The sequence below is a fragment of the Hippoglossus stenolepis genome, chromosome 21, assembly GCF_022539355.2.
Source record: "Hippoglossus stenolepis isolate QCI-W04-F060 chromosome 21, HSTE1.2, whole genome shotgun sequence".
Classification (NCBI taxonomy): Eukaryota; Metazoa; Chordata; class Actinopteri; order Pleuronectiformes; family Pleuronectidae; genus Hippoglossus; species Hippoglossus stenolepis.
Window position 1 is genome coordinate 17,101,810 of NC_061503.1, and position 27,583 is coordinate 17,129,392.

Below are 27,583 nucleotides of genomic sequence, written 5' to 3' on the forward strand. Positions count from 1 at the left end.
GAAGCGTCGGTGCGTGTCGGTGCGTGTTGGTGCGTGTTGGTGCGTGTGCGCGCACGGTGAAGCGGACATCGTGAAGCTGCTTCGCTCCGGGCGGCAGCTCCTGGTTGTTCCCCCGCACACAGACGCTGAGAGGCGGCCAGTGCAGCCGCAGGGAGCTGCAGGAGAAAGAGGAGGAAGAGGAGGAAGAGGAGCAGGATGCTTCAGGGTCCCATCTGACGCCCACTGTCCTGCACTGAAGGACCATGAAGGACACGGGGGAGACCAAGGAGCAGCAACTCACTGTGAGTCCCGTTACTTTAAACCAGATCCTGAGCTGTAACTTTTATTATCTGTGATTATAAGAGTTTCATCAAACGAGCTGTTATCAGTGATCGATAATAGATACAACTCAGTTTATTAGGGACAGGTCACTGTTATTCTACCTTTGATTTTCAGTTTTCAATGATTAGGAAATTACATGTTTATGTCCAAGGGCGACAAAACAATATCAGTAATTGTCATCGACATCATAAATGATCCACCTTAGATTTATATAATGTTTTGTTTCTCGTTATCTGCACATCAATAAGAGTCTTTAAACTTAACAGAAATAATAAGATGTCATTGATCAATAATAATAATAAAGCAAACAAATAAAATATCACCCAGACTTCGTCCATAGTTAAAAGTGTTGCACTGGAAAACAAGTGTTTCTATTTCTGTCCAATCTGTTTTCATACATGAGGAGTAATTGAACTTATTTAGACCAGTTTAACAACATCACTCTTTTACAGACATCAGAAAGGTAGATTTATATTAAAAAATTTGGGACAGTTATCATATGTAGTTTGGACAGTTATTGGAAATCCGTATTTACTGTATTCAACTGACTATTTTTTTCACGTTTTGTACATTTACAGACGTCACCTGATGCTTTAGGACATGATCATTTATCACTGATGTTTTATCCACCAAACATTTATAGACAATAGAATAACCATGCGTGTATTAATCCAGATAATCCTGTACAGATTAACTGACAGTAGAAATAATAGTTTCTTGCAGCTCAGCCCTTCACTCGCTGCACTGTGCTCATCTGAATTATTGAAGTTGCTGTTTCAGTTGCTTGCCCCCCCCCCTCTCCCTCTCTCCCTCTCTCCTCTCTCTCTCTCTCTCTCTCTCTCTCTCTCTCTCTCTCTCTCTCTCTCTCTCTCTCTTCCAGCATGTAATAAGCTTTCTGCTCACGCTGACTCACACAAGACCTCGTTATTCCAGCGCTGCTGCTGCGCTGGAACTGAGCTGGATTTGTATTATCACTACAAACGACCCAGAGAGAACCAGACATTCGACATATTTAATATATAACTGCAGTGAAATTCCACAATAGAGTTGAGTTTAAATATCCCGGCCGGCTTCTGGATCCTGCTGTGATTGTTATTTATCCCATTTTACTCCCATTAAAGGCTTATGTAAGAAATATTGCAGATAGGCTCTAATTAAGTGTAATAATGTGATAATGATTAGCTTCTTACTTCTCTCAGATATTAGCATTTCATCAGGTTGTTGGCTATTGAGAGATTCCCTTTAAAAAAATGCTAAAATCAATGATGCAGAGGTCATCATATCCAGACTCTGAGTGTCTTCTATAGGTAAAGCTTTGTTATTCCTGAATCCTACACCTCCATGTAGTGTATTTTATTTACAGTGTCCCTGTCTGTCTTTTTACATTTTCAAATCTTTAAATTCTACATCCCCTCTTTTTTTTTTTTAGCACAGGACATTTTGTAGCCTCACATCTCAAGTGAGTCCTGATGAGCTCTTCAGGGATCATTTTCTAACACTTGTTGAAGGCGTTCAGCTCACAAATCAACCACTTTCCTCTGCTGAGCACCACACATCTTTAAAATCAGGTGTGAAACCAGAAGAATATTACTTCCGTGGCCCCAGAGGAGCTTTGCCAAGTCTTAGAAAATGACCCCCCGAAGAGCTCACCAGGATTTCACTACATTTACATATCTATTCAATTTAAACTCCCACATCCAACTGCATCGCCTGCAGACACATGAGGTAAAGAAGAAGTCATTCAGTGCTGTCAGTCTCATTTGTCGCCATCATTGTTGTCATTTCCCTCAACTGAATATCTGTGAGTCCATTAAACTCAAAGACGACTGAGTTCTCTCTCTGTGTGCCGCAGGTTGCCCTGAGGATCCGACCCCTCAACGATGCAGAGCAGGAGGAGGCGGCTACGATCGTGGCCCACAGAGTGGACGACCAGGTGAGACGGTCGTCGCTCTGTGTGTGTGTGTGTCACTGTCCTGTTCACCTCTGTGCATGGGGGGGGCAGTGTGTGTGTGTGGCCTGTTGTCTCTGCCCCTCAGAGTCACGAGGCCGATCAGGTAAAGTCTCTGCAGGGACCTCAGTGCAGCCGGGAGCTTTTTCTCTTTCAAAGAACAACTTGTTAGTAAAGCTCATGATATGAACTGGAGCCCAAGGATTACTGGACTTTCAAGGTCATTCGTAGGTAGTGAAAGAAAACATACATTTTGTGTGTGTGTGTGTGTGTGTGTGTGTGTGTGTGTGTGTGTGTGTGTGTGTGTGTGTGTGTGTGTGTGTGTGTGTGTGTGTGTGTGTGTGTGTTTATATATTTGGTAGAAAGCATCTTTTCTCTTTCTCTTCACTTTCTGATTTTCTTTTACAAGTAAATTCCGTTGAAAGGATCCATTGTGATAATTGTATTTCACATTAGAATAACCCACGACGGGAACATTTCAGAATCTAGATTGCACTTCACAACCTGAAACTTTTACTTTGCAGGTGAACATTCTTCTGTTTCCTTGTACAGATTTTATTGTATAAGTTGGTTGATGGAACACGTCAACGCTGTGCTGCTCTGAATTGTGTTGCACGTCTTCATTCTTTGCGACAGACAAACATTAACGGCGTTTAGACGACATTGGCGATCTAATAATAAGATCACACCCGATAACGTTAACTCAGTGTTTACTGAGGTCGTTACCACATGACCTCCGGTATGAGGACGTACGGTTTCCACAGTCTCTCCACGAGGACCATATTTACCAGCAGCCCTTGCGTTTGGACCCGGTCCCTCGAGGGACATCGGGGACCATTTAGCGATGCCACCAGTGAGCGTGTTAAGATGATGAAGGTGGTGGAAATGATAATGAGCGTCACGGCTGGGAAGCTGCTGAAGCCAGGTTATTTATTTATTTATTAGGACGGCTGGTCCTCCTGGGGCTCACCTCAGAAACACACATTAAAAAACAGAACAAATTTGAAACTACACAACAGGAGACAACAAAAACAACACATAATGAATCATATTTGAATAGAATAATAATGAACAAGCACTGACTCACAACTAGAAGAATCCGAATTGTTTCAACTCTCTAACCCTTCAGCAAAAAAACACAAGTCAATCACATCAGAGCTAAATTACTTGTTGTGTAATAGTTCTCCGCAGAATAATTCTGGCATATTCACAATAACTTTAATCATACAGCATCTTTCACAACAGCCGTTACAAAGAGGACAAATAAAAACAAGACAACGAAACATCAAAGACAAGAAGCCGATGACATTTAAAATCAAAGACAGATAATTATGATATACAGGTAATGGAATATCTAAACTGAAGAACAGCAGTTAGAAAGATACGTCATTGAAAGTAACGACAAAAGAAAAGGATAAATGAAAAATATGTAAGAGAAAATATGTCACGATAACAGAAACATTATTTTCAGCTCGTGCTGCCAGAGGCTTTTACTAGAAACCGATAATCCGCGGCGCCGCGTTCCGACTTGTTTGTCTGTCTTCTCAGAAGTAATTCAATTACACAGAGTCTCGAGGACAACATCAGCACTTCTGTCTGCCATGACATCATTAAAATGGGCTTGGACTCGGGGGGGATTAGGGCATCGCGGCAGGCGAGGGAGGCAGATACATGTGCTGACACCAGCACAACCACACAGGGCGTTGTTATTGTCTTTGTTGGTCCCACCCTCTGAATATCACACGTTATGGTGTGTGTGTGTGTGTGTGTGTGTGTGTGTGTGTGTGTGTGTGTGTGTGTGTGTGTGTGTGTGTGTGTGTGTGTGTGTGTGTGTGTGTGTGTGTGTGTGTGTGTGTGTGTGTGTGTGTGTGGAGGAGTTGGAAATGGTCAGATATGTTGCATGGCTGTTGCCGGGTCACGTTAAGTTCATTGAGATACGTTGGCAGCAGGGGATTAGCGGCGTTTACACACACACACACACACACACACACACACACACACACTTGTTATTGAGACGCTGGGCTTTCTGGGAATCTGTTGTTTACCTGTTGGGTTTACCTGGACTGCCCTGGCATGGGTGGAGGGGACAGGTCAACAACAATAACAACAGAGGGGAGGGGATTATCCTGCTCGGCATTGATGAGGCTGTTAGACCTATTACCCCCTCCCCCGACACGCCTCATACAAATACATGCTGATAAATTCATTTAAAAAAACATTTAAACACACCCGTCCCTTTGCCAACACACACAAACACACACATTATGTCCTGATTGCTTTGTTTCCTTTACGAGCATATGGACGCCAGGTAACGTGCTCAGACAGATTAGCAGAGCGCTTGGCCGACAGGGTGGGAGCACTCAGATCTGGCTGCCCAGGCAGAAAGCAGACGACTGGGAGCTGAATGGATAAGCCAGTGAGCTCATTGGGCGGGTTTTAGCTCAGGTTAAGCCTTTTGCCACCTGCTCCCCCTTGGGGGCTCCAGCCACCGCCTTTCATGGACCACCTGTTGCTTGTTTGCACCCAATGAGCTTTCCTTATCACCAGAGTGAGTAGTACACAGGTCAGAGGTGAACTGCGGTGGATACTGTATGAATGGGATATTAAATGGCTCAGGGTTTAACATCCGTGATATTAAAGCTAATTTCTAACGTAGTTTATCCCAAAACTGTGTTCACGATACTCGGGCTTTTCTACAGTACATTTCAGGAGCATTTGTATTTGTGGTCACGAAATCATAAAGTCCCTCTGGAAATCTTTTTGGAAAATGTCCAGACTTCAGTGCTTGTTTGAAAAAGCGGCCAACGTGAAAATCAATAAAGAAAAAAATAATAATTACTCCCCTATTATGTTTTGGGCCAGCATGTCCTTGGACAAGACATTTAAATGATGTATTAGAGACTAATTGACTCAGTGTTTGTGTAATGATGCACAAACCATTAGGAACAGACTGGAACCAACTCAAAAAAAAATCATGCAAAATGAAAATATAGCAAAGCTCATCTTGTCCCTCTGTTAGAATTAAGAACAAATGTTGTTGACGTGTTGTTGATGACGAACAAGTTGTTCTCATGTGATCAACGCTGGAGTAAAAGACCCGGAGAGGGGGATAAAGATGGTCGCTCCGCCTCGTGGACGGGACGATTTCCCCTCTCTACTCATTTCACTTTATTTAGTTGTGGCTCTAAAAGCTCAAACATGTGGCTGGAGATTAGAACATACATTAGACAGGATGTCCTGCAGCTGTCTTGTACAGCGTGGTCATATTAGTCACCGTGTTCATACACTTGTCCGTATCTTGTTTGTGGAAGTGAGTGTTTACAGCGTTCAGCCTCAGCCCCTCCAACTTGTTAAGCTGGTCTTCGGCAGCGCTGGTCTGTCAGCAGCACACAGTGGGGAATGCTTTACAGTGAGGCCTCGTCTCCATGGATACACCTCCACAAGATCAGGGCCATTGTTTTGTTTGTGTTTTTTTGTTTTTTTCGCCTGTATCCCTGTTCCCCCGCGCTCCGCTCCTCCGCGCAGGAGAATTAAGAAAAAACCATGAGTGGAAGAAGCCCACAACCACATCGTGTTTATCTTTTCACAGCCGTGGTGAATAGATGCATTCAGGGACATTTCACTCATCTCGCTCGTCAACGCAATCTGGATTGGACTGAGAGTGCAGAAGCAGTAAATACATAGTGCACTAACTATTGATCTTTTCAGAGAACACAGGCCGTAAAAGCACTTTTTCACAGATGAGAGGTTTTTCCAGCCCGGCCTTCATTCATATGTTTACCTGATAGAAAGAAAAACCTGAGGTGCAGGTGGTTTCATTCTGATCACAGAGGGAGAGAATGTCAGCCAGCAGGCAAACAACTTCTCCTCCTGGTTCCTTTGTAAAGATCAAGTCCTTCAAACACAAGCAGCAGCATTCAGCCCGTTCCAAGCACAAGTCGACTTGATTACACTGTGTCCGTGAATCGGCACATTTTTCTGGCTCTGCAGCGGACAAAGCTCCTCACCTGAAGTGCAGTGTAGAGTTTCCTCCGACCTCCACATGGGTCTGTGAGTGAAAGGACATTCGGCCTGATTCTGCAAAGTCAGCCCCCCCTCCCCCCCCCCTGCCCCTGCAAAACAAACCGCAGTGAATGAGAAAGGCTTTTCACTCTGAACGGCATCTAAACTGTGATGTTATCGAACGTTGGCGAACACACAAGTGAGAGGAGACGTCAGGATTTTGGAGAGTGTGAATGAGGCAGAGGAGATTTTGTGCAAAGTTCAAGTGCTCAACCAAACTGGAGGACTGATGCAGCACTGATATCAGTTTGATACTGAGCCAGACAGCAGGATTAGGTTTCAACAATAGGATTGTCTATGTCCATGTCTATGTTTATGTGTCGTGCATCAGCAGTGGGTCGGTAGTCACGTATATGCCACTAGAAGGAGAGCTGACATACATGTAGCACGGACGGGGGCTTGAAACAAAGATGTAGGCGTTTGGAGATATTTCACGCTCGCTATGCCAAGTTCAGGTTACACAACACACACGACTACTATGTCTGGTCCGCTGTGATTGGCTGTGGTTGGTCTATTTGCCTGCTAGAAATCTATGGTCATAGTTTGCGATAAATCTAGTGTCTGCGAACCCCTCGAAAGTCATTCCAGTCTCAGTGGGCCACACAGGTTATTAATAAAGCACTGGTATCACATTGATATCTGGTATCGGCCCAAATCCAAGGTGTTCTGATGGCGTCCTGCGTTTCTACTTCTGAAATCATGCAGTAGTAACATGCATCAGAAACCCTCAAATTTGAGCATCTCAATATAAAAATAGTCAGCTCCCATGCTGCCTTCATGTTCCCTCACCCTCTGCTTGTGGACCGTTCTCTTCAGAACAGTCCATCTCCATAATAGCCTCGTTAAAAATCTGTGGAAACGTGAAAAAGGGCACATTTTGTCTTGTTTTTACGACACAGCGTGTTTGAATAGCTTCATGTTTGGACAGGAGAGCAACTACAAATAGCCGTGTCCTTTTTAGCAGCGACGGTTTAACCTCTTCACACAGAGGCGGAGCCGGGAGGGAGACGTGGACCTAAAGTAGCATCAGTGGTGGAGAGGAGGAGAAATGAATTGGAAGCACGGGAGAGTTTATTTCGGGTCGTGCACAGAAGTTAGTCCGGCTTTATCTCCTGTCTGGGTTAATATGTCAGCTCAAACAAACCCTCTGACCTCGGAAAGTGGATAATCTTCGCTTTCCTTCGCTTTACTCTTACTCCACTTCTCCTTCTCGGCCGCTCTCTGACTCCACTGATCCCTTGCACTCCCTCTCATGGGTGCGTGTCTGTGTGTGTGTGTGTGTAGTGTGTGTTTGATCCCTCTCGGCGCCCTCCCCTGCTCCTCCACTCCTGATTACGATGAGAGGCGCAGGGCGTGTCGCTTCACCACGAGCAGCCGCTGAAGGAGGCGCTGGAGGGGCCCCGCGGCTGGTCCTGCTGAAGTGCTCGAGTAAACACGTTCACTCCCGAGGAATCAAAATGAGCTCCTTATTGTTGTTATTATGATTATTATACAATGCGGTTGTTATATAATGAAGAACCGTGTGGCAGGTGTGAGCTGCTGAGTCATTCTCTGGGCCACGAGGGGACGATGACAAGCACGGAACTACCCAACGGGCTTTTGCTGCAACCTCATTGGCTCATTGCGTTCTAGATTATGAAAGCACAACCTCGTTTCCATTTCAGCGGATTCATTTTGGTGCTGCTCAGTTTTGTGTAACAGAATCAGCAGCACGATGTTCCCCTGCTTCCTCCGCCGCCACCTAATACCTCTTACACAAGCAGGAAGTGCAGGTCAGCCGCAGGGGCATCAATACGCCGCCTTTATTGAGCCAGAGAGACGAGCAGGGATTCGTCGATTGTAACACAAACTGATTGTCACGGCAAAGTTCACACGATTAAGTGTCCCCTTGAAATCTCATGAAGACACTAACGAATTAAACTGAACGGAAAAGTGGAAAAGAACGAATAAAGGAGTTGTTGAAAGGGTCAGAGGCGTGGAAACAGCAACAGGTGGACAGAAAGAGGAGAATATGAGGATGAAGAGAAGAGGTGTCACTGAGGACAGACACATCTGCAGCCGGCCATCGGGTGTTTACAGAGAAATCATGTCCTGCATGTCTCGGGATTTAAGGAGCTACAGGGAGCAAGTCTCTGAGGGGGGGTTTCAGTGAAACGCTCCACTGTCATAACATGGTGTTGTTTGTGTGGTGAGGCTCAGGCCTGACGCTGTCTTTGGGAACAATGATGTTACCTGAGCGGGAAACTGCCTCATCCACCAGAGCGGAGCTGAGGAGCCTGTGAAAAACTGGACTGTGTCAGGACTTCATTTGTTGTGGATTTTGTTTTTGAGCGCTTCAACTGGAAATGTTAAAACTGAGAATATATTATTTAAAAAGAAAAAAGAATCCTGAGTGCTGCTGACATGACTCCGGAAAGTGAAGCCAAAGCGGGAGTCCCTGAAACCTGTGTTCTCTCGGATGACCAGCAGAGGGCGACTCCACTAGTTATAGTTTCTATAAAGGTTATAAGAAAAGGACTCGGTTTCTCACTTGATTTATAAGAGAGTTAAATAGACTATAAAGCACCGTATGCATTGGGGCGTGGTGACTGACAGCCACTACTTTCCAATGGGTGCAGGTCACAGGTGTAGGTGGCTCCACCCTTCACTCTGCCACTCCCGCCATAATTATCACCTCCCATCAATACAAGAATCCTTTAGACGTGTTTGTTTTGTTGTCAGAACTCTTCCTGTTTCAACACCTTTAATACGCACACCTCTCACAACCCTTTTAGCAGGACAGTTCTTCATCCACATAACAATTCAGCTTTCTGCGTAATGCGCTGTAGCGTCTGAAAGGCTGCGGGAACTCGCTCCAGCCGTTCTTTAGGTGTTTTTTCCGTCTTTTTTCTCGAGGACAACAGATCTGTCTTTAATCTTCAGGAAAAGCGAACAGCGCACTTTATTTCCAAAAGTTCATGGTGTGCAGCGGCTGCTGGCGACTTGGAAAGAAGCTACTTGAAAAGACTAATGGCTGCTTTTGTGTTTCGCACAGACGTCATCTCTCGCTCTGTCATGTCAACGGATTGCAAAAGGGACTGAAATAGCGAGCTGTCGAGCACCAGTCTGCTATTACTGATGTCATTACATGTGAACATGGGCGTAGAGCTAACCCGACACGGTGTGGAGTGGATCCTTGCACAGCTTCATGCTCTCTCCTGCTGAAAAGACCTTTCCACTGGGTGCAATCCACAAAATGTCTTTTTTAATCTGCTTAATCAGCCTGAGGAGAGTTGTGTAATAATGTGAATGATCTAAAATGTAAGAATTCTTAGTTAGAATGCCAGCAAGGCAGGTAATTGCCTGGGGCCCCAAGCTGGAAGAGGGCCCCTGAGAAAGGCAGCCCCCCGTCACTTCTATAAGCAGCCATGCACTAGAGTGTGGCTGCCCGACTCCACGGGACCCGACAAGTCAGGCCGAGCTCGGACAGAAATTGGGTTCGGGTCGGGTTCTGTCGCGTTGGCTGGCTCTACTTTAACTTGAATGCTGCACGCCAGTAATTGGACCCTCGGGTGTCTGTTGTTTGATGTTGTGTTGAGTGGATAAGCAGCTTTACTGGTAAAGAGGTTGTGTTTCCATCCTCTTCAGTTAGTTTGCAGTATATCTAAAAAAGAACTAAGAGCTATCGATACAAAGAAAGAAAAAAAACGAAGGTATTTTACGAGTTTTGCACATAAAATAAGGATGCTGAATATATTTGATTACTTTATGTTACGGGTGACCCCCCAGGTCACCGTGCACCCTCCCCACACTTCACACTTTGTTGATATGCGGAGGTTCAGTGAATCGCTCTCATGGATGACAAATTGCTGTGTTGTTCCTCCATATCCTTTGTAACCATCTGTGCCCGTGACATCCAACAATACAGCTGCGCCGCGCGGCCTCGACACAGAATTGACGAGGGAAAAACACGGACAGGTGGCGGAAAGAAAGAAAAGCAATTCCTCTCATCCAGCTCGTGATGTTTCAAGACGTCTTGTTGCGTAAGGTGGCAGGAATCCAATCCCAAAGTGTGTGTGTGTGTGTACATGTAAGTGTCTGGGTCGGACCTTCGTCTGACTGCACTGATCCGGCGTTCGTTTGTCTTACGTGACCTCAAATGCAAGAGCAGACTTTGCCATCAAGCTCCCTGTATCAGGTACACTGCGAGCCAGCGCACGCCTCCGATCGTCAAGAGCCCCTGAAACGGGATATACAGTAGCATTGTGCGGCGAGGGCAGCTCCGAGGTTTTCTATCAGATAACCAGCCGCAATTGTGCCCGCTGGACTTTCCAAAGCTTTGGTTGCGTCTCTGAAAGAGCAGCTTGAAAGGTGGCCCCGCAAAGGTCACTGCCTGGACCTGATTGCTTTCTTTCGGTGATCTTGATCCTTTGTCCGCTGCAGGGTTTTCTTGATGCAGCACACAGATGTCATGGTTGATGGATTCTGATGTCATTGTGCAGCCTGAAGATAAGGGAAGGGGATCTGGTGAAACGTACACACAGGGAGAGAGAGAGAGCACTAAACATCCACAGCACGGCTGCTCGACACCAAAATTATGTTTTTTGTGTGTGAATACAACAATCTACAGGATTGTGTGTGAGTCAGGTTCGATATGATTCAATGAGGGTCACAGTGAGGATCTGACGCATGACACTAAAACAAAAGCTCTTCCTTTAGTCTCCCCTGTACGTGCGTGGTCAACCCGACGGGCTGGAGAAGAGAGGATGTAATCTCACGACCTTTGAAAGCAGAGCAATAAAGACAGGACACAAGTGCAGGCAATAAAACGTGACATCAGTGTGGACAGGTGGTCGGACATGGGGGTTCAAACCCAGTCTGTGTGTTTTTGTTTAAAATGGACGTGTCTATTGTCCGTGGCCCCGAGAGCTCAACACACTACAATTCAAGAAAACATGCAAATAAAGAAAAGAAAAAATATAAAAGAAAAGACTCACAACGTTGTGCCGTGAGTAATTGGTTGTGTTGTGAGTATTTAGTTGTGTTGTGACTAATTAATTGTGTTGTGTTGGGAGTGTTTGCCGCTCATGTTTCGTCAAATTGCATGAGTGTATTTGTGTGTTTGTTGCAGTGTGTTGACCTCTCAGTGGCACCGTACATTTCATCCTCCTGTTGTCTCTTCTCTTAGATTCTCCTCTCTCCTCACTGCAGGTTTTAAACTGTATTTGTACTTATTAGTAGCTGCTGCATTTAGCTGCAGACAAGAGATCCTGAATGTTTCTCAACACACACTCGATATCGTCCAGTTTCCAGGTAGAAGCCTGATCATCACTGAGATTATCTGTGTCATTGTAGTACGAGAGGCGCTCAGTGCGCTGAAGGTCATTTATGAGATCGCTCTTTTGTCATTTAACTAGTGATTCTTTAGCGATTATTTGGACATAAAAAGGTTTTGATGTCACTGACTTTCGTTGGCCGTCTTGGCAGCGTCTGCCACTTGGCACGTGATAGCGTAGCGAGTCATGGACAACCAACCAGGGCAGGCAGGACTTGTGAAACCGCACCACATCCAGGCTTTGAATTATGGATCTGCGGTGGGACTTGGCAGCGCGATGATCAGCAGGACGGCCAAGCAAGTAACGGCGTTAGCGACCAGAGCGGCAGCAGGGCCTCTTGATTAGAGAAACCCATCATCCAGGGGGGGGGGGCACTGGGCAGCAGCGCGCCGCTCGTACCCGTCCGCTCTCTATGGCGTTTAGATAACTCCATCCCGCTAATTGGTTTCATGTCACCGCATAAGCAAGCTGCTGTTTTGACTTTGGCTGATCCTTGTAAGGAAATTAATATTTCAGGAGCCTCTTTTTTTCCTTCATAGCCACCGTGTGTAAATTCACGCTCTGGCTGTTTGTTTTGTCAGCCACCCCCCCTTAAATTGAGTCAAGCCCTGCAATGAAAAGTGATGTCCATTGTTGAACAGCCTGATTAAAGCTGCTAAAAGCGACACCACGTTTACAAAGGCTGTCGAGCAGGAAATTGCTGGTCTTTTGACTTCATGTGGTTCTCTCGGGCTTCTGGCCCACTTGTCTTCTTCGGCCATGGATCAGTCAGCAGCCGACACAAAGAGGTGATTGGTTCAAAGGAGCCAATTTCTACTCCCGGGGGGGATAATCTGACCTCGACATCACCCACCTCATCATATGTTATTGAACTGGCCTGAAAGTTTACACAATAGATATTTAACCAACTTGTTTTTCTCGAAATTTGTTGAATTTGTTGATTTGTTGCCAATAAAAAGCTCTGGAATCTTCTCGTCTTCCCAAGTTGACGTCTTCATCCTCCAGATTTGGAGCTACTGACATTTGCGTTTTCACGTACAGCCCCTCTGGAATCTTCAGGAGAATATCTAGAGTTCAGCACATGTCTGAAAACAACTATAGAGAACGAGTGTAATTATTGTAACATAGATGTTGAATCTGCGTGGATTCAAATTCCTTTTGGAGTAATCTGTATTACATTCGGTCAATAATGACTATTGTCCATCTTGTTTGGGACATTTCATATTCACAATTGCAGGATAACCACAATTACCCTGAATATCAACAGTAATAATCTCTCTAAAGAGGAATAACGTGAGGATTATAGCAATCTTTCTTTTTTTAAATCTTATTTCTGTTTTGATTTCATTTCTATCTCCTGTTCTTCTTGTTTTCGCAGTCCTTTAGATTTGAATCTACATCAAGAGTACATGTCTTCTGTTGTTGTGAATTTATATTCTTCAATGAAATGGAATAAAAAAAGCTTATAAAAGAGATGAAAGATGAGATCAATTCAACCAGCACCTTTGATGTTCACAGTGGAATCTATTCTCCTTTCTCCTCCGCTGTCAAATGTTTGCAGACTGGAATGATTGTGTGTCTTCGGGCCTTTAACAACAGAGGGTCAGACCACGAGAGCAGATCCGTCGTCAAAGCAGACAAATAGATCTCTGATGAATGCTTGAACCTTTTGCCTTCACATCAGAGTCACAGCCTTTGTCCCGTAATGGATTCTCAGTGTCAAAGTCACAGCCCGTCCTCCACTTTGTTCATTAACAGCAGCACCGGAGCCGTTTCTATTAATCTTATCAGCCCCCGTGTGTTTTCTGAACTGTGCCAGGTGTGTTTGCAGAGCGGTTGCCGTGCAGCTGTGGATTTATAATTCGCAGCAGATACTGGAAGGAGGAATCGATGCTTCTGCTTGTTCTGTCCACGTGGAAATAAATCATCCAGCCTCACCCAGTAGAAATCACTGGCAGCGTGTGATGAGTCACACTGTGACATAACACAGAATCTTAATAGATACCCAGAAGGACATCTGCACCTAACGGTTATTTTCATGACGCATTTATTTGCTGATTATTTTCTCGATCAATCGTTTGGTCTCGAAAATGTCAGCAAATTGGGATTAAGGTGATGACGCACTGAGACGCCACTCAGAGTTTGGTAATTTGTCCAGCACCAATCCAAACCAGAAGTAGCTAAGTCCCAATTCAGGAGCTGCATCCTTCAGAGGCTGCAGTGACAAACAATTTTTTCAAAAGAGGTAATGGTGCCGGCAAGCGACGAGACGTCTGATGCTTAAATATCCAATTATACATTTAGTCTGTGGCTCCTATTGACATTTACAGATGTCTTGTGTCTTGTGTTCAAGTTACTGTCATAATAAGCACAGGAGACCAGAACATAGCTGGAACCAGTGTAAATTATTGGTTGAAATACGTCATTTTCAGATTTTCTCCATCTTTTAAAATCATTTTACTTTTATAATGTTGTCTCTGTCATTTGACCTTGAGCTGGTGCTTGAACTCAGCTCAAGAGAGGAACCAGTGCTTGTTATTTTTATTAAATGAAAATCGACTGCACCCAACGCCCCGTCTCTCATCTCGCACACAGGCTCGGTGTGTGGGAGCCAGCCTCCGTCCTTGTGGTCAGTTTTGCCGCCCTGCTTGCACAGACCTGCTTGTTGCAGTGGACACGAGATGCTGCTGTCTGAGTTGCTACGTGCGTGTCCATGTGTGTGTTCATGTGTGTGTGAGTCCATTGTTTCCATGCGACTGTGTGAGACTGAGTGAGAGAGGGAGAGGGAGGGTATGTGGGAGATTGGCTGGTATCCATGAGACTGCCGTGTTTCCAAATGCTCCTCAACCTGTTCTGAGCGCCGGACGTCACTAACCTGTACTTCACCCCGTCCTCTTTGTTTCCCAGAAGCCTCTTAATTGACCACAGAGGACAGTGCGCTGTGAAAGACGCCCTCATGCCAACCTGCAGTCTGTTACTGGCGCCCAAACCCCGACGCACACGCCCAGACATCTTTAGTCTCATACTGCTGCAGGGCGCGCTGTCACCAGAGCCAGCATCTTCACAGTCTTATCAGAAGACTTAAGAAAATGAGCGGTATAGAATGTGCCTGAGCAGCAGCTGCTGTGTGTGCACGTCCGTGGGTGGAGCCGTGGCAGGTACTGTTACTCAAGAAACACAGATGACAGATGGGACCAGAAGTGTCATCAACACCCCTGGTCTTTAATGATTTTCCCCAGAGAACGCACAGGCACAAAACTGTGCATGGGTGCACGCCGCGCACTATCTGATACCCACTATACGTGCAATTATGTGAGAGCATTGTTGCACGCTCATTAGCTTTCTCAAGGAACACACACGCCATGCACGCTGGTGCACTGCGACGTGGCTGGATTTGAAAAGGCATTGTTTTCGATTCGTTTGTTACACCCACATGACACGAGGTCAGGTTTAAAGAACAAGTGTCATGTTGTAATGTGTTGGAGGACAGAGACTTTCTGTGATGAGATGTTCTTTCTGGAGGTGATGCTCCGTCTCCACTGGGCGAGCGTTGTTTCCATGTTCATGTGACCAGACGGAAAAGTGATCCGCAGATACTTTAAAGATTTTTAAGTAAACGTGATTCACTGATGATTGAAATGATGAAAACGTCACCAGTCCAGATTAGAGACATTATAAATTCAAATGTAATGTTTTTTCATGATGTATATTGATTTACATATATCTGTGAAAGTCTCATATTGGCCAAGTTCTATCGGCCAACTGATAAATCGGTCGGACTCTAGTCAACACTCTGAAAGTGCTGCTTGTCCAACCATCCTGCAACCAAACAAACGTCTTATCTGCACACCTCTCCGTCTGTATTTCGTCTAATTGAGTCTGACGGTCATCGTACCAAGTGACCTAAGGTCCTGACCTTGGAGACTAAGAGACGTGCTCCCTTGTTCACAGTATCCTTCCTGTGAAACAAGATCAGAAGTCGTACGTCACTGCAGCTGGAAAGAAAAAGTTAGAGGAGAAGCAGGAAGTTAAGAGGATGAGGAGAAAGAAGAGGAGGGAGGAAGAAATCAGCTGCTGCACATGCTACTCTCATTCTCACATGTTCTCCTTGTCTATGTAACTCTGGTGAGTGGGTTCGATCTCCTGTGAGAAGAACCGAGAGTCACAGCCCTGTGGATCAGTTAAAAACTGATTTTATCTCCAATATTCAGCAGAAAACTTTGAAAATATGAAGAATTCTAAAGAGAGTTTGGTGGATTTGTTACAGCAGCAGCTCTTCGGGTTCAGGAAGCAGAGGATCATGGGTAATATCGACCGTTCAGTTGTGTTTTAGTTTCAGTGAGTGAGACGACACAGTCCGAGCTCCGGCTTTGTTTTTATTCTACATGAAAACCACTTCATCGCTCGAGAGCAGAGCCCAACAGAATTAAACACCGCGTGTGGCTGCAGGGGGCGCTGTTGCTCAGTGAAACCTGCATAGTGTTGCTTTAAATAGCGGTGTAGCTTTCCTCCCCCTCCCCTTTTTCCCTCTTTCGCCCTCTTCAGCTCCTCACCCCCTCTCCCGCGCCCCTCGTTTCGCTGATTGCTCCCCGCGCGAGCCTCCCAAAGCCGCCCACCTTCACCCGCTGCGGTCACTTTATTAAAAGTGAAATCTCTCCTCTTTGAATTTCAATCGAGAGGCTTCAAAGTGAGCGGCTCGCCGGTTGAGGTGGTAATCAACCGGGCCGGGGCTTCAGGGGTGAGAGGCCTCCGAGGACTCTCCTGTTCCACTAGTGGACGGAGCCTGGCACACACTCCCCATGGTCACATCTGAAATACATGGGCTATTATTATTATTATTATTATTATTATTATCATCATTGACGTTTCTGCCACTTACTGTCGTGCTGTGTCTGTGTTCTCTCAGAGATCTGTGATTTACTGATGACGGTGTTTCAGGCTTTAGCTTCGTCCAACAGCAACAATCACATACAACGTGAGACACAACCTGCCCCCATGTCTTTTCCTTCCTGTCTGATTTCAATGCTCCGTGCGCACCAGACTGAAATTGAACAACAGATCTCGGTTGGTGCAGCCTCAAGGTTTCTCCAGCTGTTGCAGTGTAGTGACGTTAATGACGTCCTTGAGAAAGGAGACGTTGAGCTGAGAGTCACGATGTATTTTCTGGACGCTTCATATAAATATCAACACTTTTCCTCATCTTCCATCCTCCCCCCGTCATCAGATGGTGGTTCTGCTGGACCCCATGGAGGACCCGGACGACATCCTGCGTGCCAACCGCTCCCGGGAGAAGACTTACATGTTTGACGTGGGGTTCGACTACTCGGCCAATCAGGTCGGCTGAAAGGAAAAAATTCTAAACAATGGAAAAACTCAGTGAAATTCATCTGGATGTAGAGTTTCAGTGTATTTTCTTTTCCTGTGCAGGAGGAGGTGTACAGAGCTACAACCAAAGGGCTGATCGAGGGCCTCATATCAGGCTACAACGCCACTGTGTTCGCATACGGACCCACAGGTTTGTATGCGTGTGTGTGTGTGTGCGTGTGTGTGTGTGTGTGTGTGTGGGTGTGTAACCTTGGTCGATTACCTATGACTCCTCTTGAATGGAGGTTGTGTCATCCAGTCAGTCGTGATACTTCTCTGAGTCATCTCGTCAGCTCACGGGGAAACTGGGACACGTCTCAGTCTGTTGTGGTTTTTGATCTTCGCGCAGGTCTAATTAGAAAATGAGTCATGCTTTGCCGCCAGTGTTTCCAGCCCTAGATCCTCAGAGAATATTTTAGCACCGTTTCTCCATTTCCATGTGTCTCTATGACGTCTTCCTCCTGTCCGTCCATCTGTCTCAGCTCTTCTGATGGGTTTTAGAATGTAAATCATTCGATTTTAAGGTGAAGACATGTTTTTATGGTCCATATTCTTTCCCAGGTTGTGGGAAGACGTACACCATGCTGGGGACGGACAAGGAGCCGGGCATCTACGTCCGAACGTTGAACGACCTGTTCCGTGCCATCGAGGAGACGAGCGACGACATGCTGTACAGCGTCTCCATGTCCTACCTGGAGGTCAGAACAGTCCCACAGTTCGTCTGCAGACTCGTCTTCTCTCTCACAAACACACGGAATGATCCAGTTAATGCAACAGTGATAACACATCTTCAGACTTAATCCCGATGGTGAACCATAGATAAGACAGCGGGCTGATGATGGCGCCTGCCGGCCGCGGCTCCGCGCTTCGTTACCGAGCAGCTCAGACTGTGTGTTTAATGACACTAAAGCCATTGGATCATTTGAGTCTGATAGCAGTAACTAACTTAGTGTCCCTGTATAATGAGGTTATTTGTGTCTCTCCTTGACTGGAACTGAAGTTGAAAACTAGTATCTGGGTACAATGAGTTCACAGTTTATTTAATTCGATATAAAATTCTCCTCTCACATGATCTATTTGCACTTTTCACCTCGTGGAGCATAAAGCACAGGAAACGTTTCCGTCATTGTTTTTGTTTAACTGCATCGTTCAGGGACTTTTTTGTAGGATTCTAAGTGAACAATTTGTCCGTCACGCTGTCAACCTCCGCTTTGGGAAAAAGATGCGCGGTGGCGTGAATATTAAAAGAGGAAATGAGTCACATTTATTCAGAAATGTTCGTGCTGTCAGGGAAGGCAATGAGAAAAGGAAATAAAGGGATAAAGATGGAGCAGTGGTGATTATAACCTTGTATAATCACCAGAGAGCAAATATGAAAAGAGCTTCCACCCGAACACGCCACAATATGAGCACTTGTTGGGGGGGGGGGGTTATTGCATCAGACATTCGGAAATTACATTTTGTATTTCCAGCGCCAAACACTATCATTACGTGAAGTGACTGACAGTGTTATTGACGCTCAGCTCTTTAGCGGCGCTCTGGGCGGGTGGAAATTCTGCCATTAAGACGCCAGTCATTGCGTCTGGATGTTCTCTGACCCGTGTTAAACTGTTCAGGATGAGTCCCGACACGAGGCCGCGGTGTGACGTCCGTGTTTGCCGTTTCCACGGAGCAACCCGTTGCCACTGTCACCACAAAGAGGTTAAGCGTCCATTTTACGGCCCCGGCTGAGCGATGTGCACACATCCACTGCTCCTCTGGTCCCTGGTCATGCTCTCTGAAACACATGCAAAGACTCACATAGAGAGAAAACTGTTATAATCATGTTCTTTATTTATATAGCAGCTTATTTAGGAGCTGTAATTAAAGAGCTAGAATCTGTCTATTGACATTTGGTCCAGTTTATTGATAATATTCATATTTGACATATTAGCACAAAACCGGATGAGACGCTGGTTGATCCTGTGACTTTTCCTTTAACACCAACATGAGATTCCCATTTGTAGTTCTTAGTTAAATATCTTGACAACTGTTGGATGGATTGCCATTAAATTTAATGCAGACATTAATATTTCTCTTACGATAAACTTTGATCCCTTTGTTGTCTCCACTGAGTTTTTGTCTCGTGGCAAATCTAGATCGTCTCTTTCATTAGATCTCCTTCCTCCACCAAGACCCAACGTCCCCTCAAATTCAATCAAGCTGCACCAGATTGCACAAACTCGTATATATCAGACTTTCTAAACTTTAAAAATGTCTTAAAGAAAGTACAGATTTCAGACTTTTTAGAATTGCGCCAAAATCTCGTTGTTTTTCTTTCTTGCCGCATGTTTCATCCTTCCACCAAGTTCGTGGAAATCCATTCAGTAGCATTTGCGGAAAAATAAATAAACCAACGGGCAGGGGACAAGCACAACTATGGTCACACACACCGAGCAGGTAGCATGACCATAGACTGAGAGTCTTGTTCAAACTCAACCGGCAAAGGAAAAAATAACAGAAACAAAAAACTCAACTCTCGGAGTCCGTTAAAGTCTCTTCAGAGGTTGTGGCTGGATCCTCTGCTGTCGTCCGTCGGCCACTTTCCAGGACGTCACTTCCTGCCGCGAGCTTTCATGTGGCTCCAGGAGCTTTTACACTGCACCTTCAATAACAGTGTGAGGCACTGACGGAGGCTCGGGGACAGCCTGCCACCCAAAAAGCTGCGGTTTCTAAATGACAGGCGGATGAAAATATAGCACTTGATGTTGTTGCACATGGTTTGGATGCGTGTTGGAGGCCTGGAGCTCTGAATGGAGCCTTTTCTATTCACATCAACATCTTTCCAGTTGATTCAAGTCTGTAATTTAAGGAACGGAGCAAACGTATGTCCCGATATTTATTTTGACGATTGTATTTGTGTCTTTTCAGATCTACAACGAGATGATCCGGGACCTGCTGAACCCGTCTTCAGGCTTCTTGGACCTGAGAGAAGACTCCAAGGGAGAGATCCAGGTCGCCGGCATCACTGAGGTGTCAACCATCAACGCCCAAGAGGTGAGACAGGCCGACTCCCTCCCGCACGACATTTACCTTAATCCAGAAACATTCAGATTCCATCCCTGGCTACCGGCCGCACCACTGAGCTCTCTCCTGTGTCATTGTCAGATCATGGAACTGCTGATGAAGGGGAACAAGCAGCGCACCCAGGAGCCCACAGCCGCCAATCAGACGTCGTCCCGCTCCCACGCCGTGCTGCAGGTGGCCGTCAAGCAGCAGAGCCGCTCCCGAGACGTCCTGCAGGAGGTTCGCTTCGCACGCCTCTTCATGATCGACCTCGCCGGCTCCGAGCGAGCAGCACAGGTGTGTGTGTCGTGTGTGTGTGTGTGTGTGTGTGTGTGTGTTTGTGTTTGTGTGTGTCAGGAAGTTCTTAAATGGCTGACATTGAGATTAATTGGTCGTGGGGAGTTGTTTGGTGTGTGGGTGTCTTCACTTTTGTCAAACACTCTCCTGCCAAACTCAAGTTTCTGTTCAGAGCCTTTTTCAAAACAATTTGATTGTTGTAATAAAACATTTAATTCATTTTCAACCAAGAGAAGAAAACATAATAATAAGACTTCAGACACTTATTCAGGGTTAAACAATAAAAACTAACATTCAGAAAAAGGGGAGTATTGAAGCTGATGAGCAGTTTCATTATTGCCAAATAAATAATTTGCTCAGTCTGTTGAGAAGCTTGTGGATAATCTCTGCAGGGCAGAAAGGTGCAACTCTCTATCAGCTCATTCTCTCATGTCTAATTTATGACTTTTACCGCTTTTTAAATGGTCATGTTGAAAAGAATTTGTTCAGTTGACTGTTGGTGTTTCTTTTCTGCTTTTGTCAGTCAGAGGAATAACTCGTCGTCCATGTGAACAACGCCGCCGTTAGATTAACATGCAAACCAGTGAGAGCCACTTCTTCACCATGGAGACTATTGATGGATGACACGTATTATGAGCTCCATTAGGAACTGAGCACAGCACCGAGCTGTTTGTCACTCGAGGGCACGGGGGGACATCTTCTCTGCCTCATCAGGACTGGAGCTCAGGCAGGGTCGTAAAGCTTATGTTGATTTAGTTCAGCCGAGCATTGATGGGCCAAAGGAGGGGGGGTAGCGCCACCTGCTGGGCGAGAGCAGCAACACGACAGCTACTCTAGTAACAGTTTGAGGTGTTTAAAGATCCAACAGTTTGCATGGCAGCTAGCTGGTTGTTTATTTGGTTTGCTTCCTGTTCTCAGAAGAAATCTATTAGTTGTGCATCTGGTTGTGTCGCTTTCACTGATATTTGTGAGTCAAAGATCCAAGATCCTAGTGCTTGTGCGACATCTAGTGGCAGCAGCATATATAATCTGTAATATATATCTAATATATAAGTATTTCACTGAAGCATCACACATTCATGACTTACTTCTCTCTCTCTCTCTCTCTCTCTCTCTCTCTCTCTCTCTCTCTCTCTCTCTCTCTCTCTCTCTCTCTCTCTCTCTGTCTGTGTGCTCTTCAGACTCAGAACAGGGGTCAGCGGTTGAAAGAGGGCGCTCACATCAACCGCTCCCTCTTGGCTTTGGGCAACTGCATCAACGCCCTGAGCGACAAAAATGGCACCAAGTACGTCAACTATCGAGACAGCAAGTTGACTCGCTTACTAAAGGTACAACACTTTTGAGAGTTGGTAAGAGACCAGATTCCAAATCCCGTGTTTTACCGTTCACATCTAATGTTCTGCTTCTGACGTCTTTGATTGACAGGACTCGTTGGGCGGGAACAGCCGAACGGTCATGATCGCCCACATTAGCCCCGCCTCCGTGGCGTTCGAGGAGTCTCGAAACACGTTGACGTACGCTGACCGTGCCAAAAATATTCGAACTCGGGTGAGATCAAGTATTTCTAACAGTATTGCTGTAAGAAATTTACATTTTCAGTGTGAAATTTGAGACCCGTGTAAATATTAAAGCGTTTTTCTTTGTGTTTTTCGTCTCTGTGTGTCTCAGGTTAAGAAGAACCTGATAAATGTGTCGTACCACATTGCTCAATACACCAACATCATCTCAGACCTGCGCTCCGAGATCCAGCGGCTCAAGAAGAAGATCGCAGACCAGGCGAGTCGCCAGGTCAACTCAGACCGGGCCGATATCCGCAACGTCCAGGGTAAAGACTCCCCCCCCCTGCAGGACATGAAGAGTATCTGTCAAATGAAGCTGTTTATGACGGTTTCTCCTCTCGTCGTGTTTCCAGCTGAAGTCCAGGCCCACTCCAGCCAGAGTCGGGCGGAGATGGACCAGTTGAGGGAGCAGCTCCTGGACGCCTTCCGTCAGCAGATGGAGATCAGGAAGAGCCTGATGGAGCTGGAGAACAGCAACATGTCGATCCAGATCGACACGTCCAAACACCTGCTCACCATTGCAGAGTCAGTGCTTTGAGTGTTTTTCTTTAAATATTGAAAGGTTGATGTTTTACATGAATCTTTTATTCAAGCTCTGGTCAACAGTTTAACCCCTGATCAGATTTAAATGAGTGTGGGTGGGGTGTTAAGCACCTGGTAACCATAGCAACTGCAGTCCTGCTTCCCGTTGAAGTCAATGGATTCACTGACCACAGACAATCTTTAAAAACGGATTTATCGAGGCTGTGTTCATTCAAATGTAGCTGCAGAAAAACTGAAATCATTGCGGCCGAGCTGTAAATCATAAAGCAGGTGACTTGTGATTATTTCTGCCTGTTAAAATGTAGATTCATTATTATTCTTCCAGCTGGGAGCAGGAGAGGAGCAGGCGCAGGAGGAAGTGGCGTGCAGAAAGGAGAAAGGAAAGTGTGAATAAGGATGAAAGCGAGAAGGACTCTGACTCCCCGGAGTCTCCCCCCGACAGCACCGAGACCCAGGAGGTGGCGATTGCCCGTGAAAATCTTGTCACACTCATGGCAGAGCAGAAAAGGATTCACAAGCAAAAGGTAGAATTGGCCGGAAACATTCTGAGAAATCATCTTCCAAATCCAAAATACAGAAATCTAATTAGCTCCTTGTTATTTTTTCCCCCCTCAGACGTTGATGGAGCGCAGGTTCCTGGAGCTTCGGGACCGAGCCCGTCGCCTGGAGGAGCTGCTGCCGCGGCGTGTGAGCTCAGAGGAGCAGCGGGAGGTGCTGGGCCTCCTCTGCAAGGTCCACGAGCTGGAGATCGAGAACGCCGAGATGCAGTCGCACGCGCTGCTCAAGGACAACGTCATCCGGCAGAAGAACTTCGTGGTGCAGCGCTTCGAGCAGCACAGACACCTGTGTGACGATATCATTCAGCAGCAGAGACAGTTCATTGACGGTGAGTCTGACCACGACAAACCTTTATTAAATATCTGTTGTTTGATCGATTGCTTGATAAATAAAACATTTTCAGCTCTGGCCTAGTTTTCGTTTGAGATTTAATGAATTTGTGATTTACTGAATCATACGTGTGCCCGTGTGTTCCAGACCACAGTCTGCTGGTGCCCCCCCACCTCCAGGAGCTGTATGATATTTACATGAGGGAGCTGGAGGAGAGGAAGCTGGACAGAGCCATGGCCCTGGACAAGGTGACCACCAGACACACCATCAAGGTAACACACCATCAAAGCAACCCCAGTATAACAAATCAAGTTAGGTAACGTAATGGCTGCATAATAACAATATTAATGATTAGCACCTTTGACCTTTTCCAGATCAGCCCCAAAAGTTGATAATGTTGAGATACTCACCCAAGTAGCATTCCCACCAAGTTTGGTTGAAATCCATCTGTGCATTGTTGAGTTATTTTGTACATACACATACAGAGAGGGTAAAAAGCAATGCACTGCTTGCTCGCCTATGCTGGTAATGATATAAAATAATAGTGTAAATGTTTATACCTTGTGATGTGAATAACTCTTCTAAATGCTCTGCTCTCGTTTCCAGGAGGGCTCTCTACCTAAGATCACGCTGCCCGGTCACAGTCGCGACAACACGCAGGACGTGGACTCAGACCAGGAGAGTGTTCGCAACATGTTCCCCGATAACAGACGAGGCCAAGCCAAAATCCGGAGGCACACTCTGCCCCCCATTCTGCGCGAGCCTGAGCTGTAAGAGAGAGAATTCATACAACGTCGTTAAAGGAAGCATCATAATAGATTTTCTGATGAACGAGTCCACTTCAGGTTCTCAGCTGTCTTCTCTCTGCTTTCTCCTCCTTGTCAGGGACAATAACAGAGTTTTTAAGAGCAGCCCTCATGCCAGGCAGATGAAGAACTCGGCTGTGATGACGCCGCCTCCCATCCACATCAACCGAAAGGGCAACAGAGAGGTGAGCACGTCCCTAATGGGCTGTTCGCCCAGGTTTGTTCCATTTGAGTCCCTAAGAGATACAACCATTTTTGGAGTGTGACTCATAAAACCCCATTTTACACCAAATTAAATCCGCTTCTTGAACCGGGTCTGTTCAGGATTCTTGGAAACTTGCTGCCGCCCAGAGAACCAACATGTGTTCACACCAGTTTTGAGCTGAACCTGTAACCAGAGAGAATAATACATTTTTATTTATATAGCATTTTTCCAGCTGAAAAAGTGCAATGCTTTCCTCATCTTCCATTACCACCCAGTACAATATTAATTGCCCATATCAAATGTCATCAAGGTTCGCTCTTGAAATCCTGTATTTCTGGTCCCAGCTGGGGACCTGGTCTTCAGAATCTAGAATGAATTCTTTTCAGTCGATATCTGATCCTAACGTGATGTCCTGCGTCTCCTGTGCAGCTGCAGCCTCTGGCTCCTGAGAGCTCGCTGAGCTTCAGTCATCTCAGCCACAGCGTGAGCAGCCACCTCGACTCGTCGCCCGAGAGCAGCGAGGCCGGCGCCGATATCCCCCTGTCGCGAAATGGTAAGATGTCTACAAATGACTGAAGCAATTCAACTATATAATATCATAATTTCAGCATTAGTTAATGGTTGTTATGGTGATTCTCTTTGTTGCTGAAGTCGTTGATGAGCTGTAAACCTGAATTTCCATCGTGTCCCCTCAGAGCGGCAGCAGATCCTGAAGGGCGTCCAGAACATCGTGGTGAAAGCTGCTCGTCGACGCTCCAAAGCCCTGGAGGTGGAAGCCCTGCGACTCCCCCCCCCCCTCTCCCCTGGACCCCAAGAAGCAGAAGAGCAGCCTCTCCCTGAGCGAGGCGCCACCTAGGGGTTTGCCAATGCGGCGCGGCAGGCAGCCCAGCCCCGAGCTCAGGCACGCCACCTCGGACGACAACCTGTCCAGCAGCACCGGCGAGGGACCCGGCCTGCAGGTGACCTGGACGCGCCCGCGTAACCGCCAGGTCGCCGCCAAGAACCAGACGCCCAGAGATGTGGATTTCGAGGCTCGACGCAAGAAGAGGCGCTCCCGCTCTTTCGAGGTCACAGGTCAAGCGGTGAGTAAATTTCATTCGTATGTGGAGAATTACTCTTCTCACATTGTCGATGAATGACATCAATGATTTGTTTCCTTGCACCTGCAGCTTCCTCAAACCAAGACGACCACAGCTCAGAGGTTTCGTCCTCTGGACAGCACATCAGACCCCCACCTCCACATCCACGGTCAGCCCCAGGCCCCCAGTCTGCGCCCCCAGTACCGAGGGGTCCCTCCTCTCGCCAAAGTCAGGGCACCCCACAACGGCCAGCAGACAGGTAAACTCATATCACTGTCAGCGGAGACAGTATTTCGTTTATTGTTCTTTTTATTGAGCTTTGTCTTTGCGGTTTCTTGTTTCTTCAGAGTCGTCCACCGCCCACATGAGTAACCTGAAGCGAGGGTCCCAGCTGCGGCAGCCCCTCCTCTACATCACCACCACGGGCGCCGGGGGCCAGCGCACCCGCAGACACTGAACCTCCAACCACGGTCCCCCTTAACACCAGCACTGACACCCAAACCAGCTGTTTCCTGCAAGGGCTCCCACTGCAGAGCGCCCACACTCAACCTCCAGACCCATTTAAATGAACACTCAGCACCCAAGTGAAGCACAAGAGGCTGCACGATGGAGACTAACCACACAGGTCTCCTCGGAACGATGGCGCCGACTGGCTCTGAAACCGACAGGGGCCAAAGATCGCTTCACATGCTTGTTCCGTTCTGTCCAGTGTTTCCACTGTAGCTGGCTGTCGTGCTGTATTGGCGTTTTTCCGGATGTTGTCGGGCTCATTACGAACGCAACCCTGTGCTAATGTCTGTGCATTATGATCGTACACTGTGTGGTAACGTGCTGTGCTCGTTACGAAGGCCAGAAACTGAAAAAAATCTGGCTAATGAGGGATGTTAATGGGGATAAACCTCACAGTAATGATGAAAATGAGTGTTGAGGGAATAACGAGGTTTATTAGACAAAAGATAAAAAAGGCAAAGGGGATATTTCACTGATGGAAATGTAAAAACTGTTTAATGAGCAGAGGCCTCCTGTCGAAATGTTTCAGTATCAATGTTTCTTGTAGTGAAGCTGTTTAAATTTGATGACACACTCATATTTGAGTTAAAAAAAACACTTCATCTTGCTTCTCGTGCATTCAAACTCAACCTTTGGGTTCTCACATGACCCAGGTCTTCGCCTTTATGACCCACACTCGACTGATAAGTGTCCTGCTTGTTTTGTGTAGATATTAAGTGCGCTACCACGAGATGCTTTTCCAGATTAGCTGGCTGTATTTTTAATGATTTATTTAACTATTGCCTTTTCTTTCATGTTGTTGTCATGGACGTTGTTTTCATATTGACGACTTTCTATGCTTTATTTTGTACTTTTTTTTTTATTTTTACCCAAATAAATTAAAATGAAATATGTGAAATTGGTGTTTACTTTTTGTGTCTCAGAGCGGGTCCCAGACGATGCAGGGATATATTATTAAGAATAAAATGTGAATGACAACCTGTTGGAGAGGTTCAAGTCAGATAACCCAGTAAAATGTCAGCTTTTGAAAATTAATTTTGAAAATGATTCAATTATAAATAGTTATGTAATTAAGATTCAAGATGTAAAACTTTATTGCCACACAACTCAGTTGTTTGGAATCACAGCATAACACATAACAAGAAAAGAAGAAAAACACATAACCCCTTCAAATAAAAACATAGCATGGATGTAAAATACAGAATAAATACAGAATAAAATTAAATACAGTAAAAACTAGTGCAATAAGAGCAGGATGTCCGGTGCTTAAAAATACATTAAAATACAATCAAATTAAGTTGTAAATATTGCTTTGCGTTCGATGCAGAGTTGAGGAGCCACTTAGTGTTATTAAACAATGATTGGATTATTAGGAAAGAATTTATAAAGAATTTTAAATCTTTCTCAACCTAATAAAAGTTCTTAAAATATCCACTTTCTTGAACTGTTACACTTTCATAAATTTTTTTATTATATTTTTAATCAAGTCTGAATGTGAAAATGTCTCAAAACACAGAAATGAGAAGAAATTGTATTCTTTTGTCTGTGGGAAAGCCTGAGCCGGAAGTACCGCCTCCTGCACTCGACTGACACCCCTCTCGTCCAATGACCGATCGCGGGCTGTGTGACTGATGCGTGGAT

At 45.9% G+C, this 27,583-nt stretch overlaps 1 protein-coding gene across 1 annotated transcript; it reads left to right on the top strand.

The window, feature by feature from the left end:
* Positions 1-26,840, top strand: kif19 (kinesin family member 19). Its single transcript, XM_035144878.2, is given in 21 exon segments — positions 1-281; positions 2,174-2,254; positions 16,871-16,981; positions 17,074-17,161; positions 17,572-17,708; positions 19,921-20,046; positions 20,158-20,352; positions 21,534-21,680; positions 21,778-21,900; positions 22,021-22,177; positions 22,265-22,436; positions 22,780-22,978; positions 23,070-23,340; positions 23,490-23,614; positions 23,949-24,112; positions 24,228-24,333; positions 24,783-24,906; positions 25,049-25,142; positions 25,144-25,435; positions 25,523-25,691; positions 25,780-26,840. Coding segments are annotated over 21 exon segments (3,030 nt in total). The 5' UTR covers positions 1-242; the 3' UTR covers positions 25,890-26,840.
* The last annotated feature ends 743 nt before the right edge of the window (positions 26,841-27,583 follow it).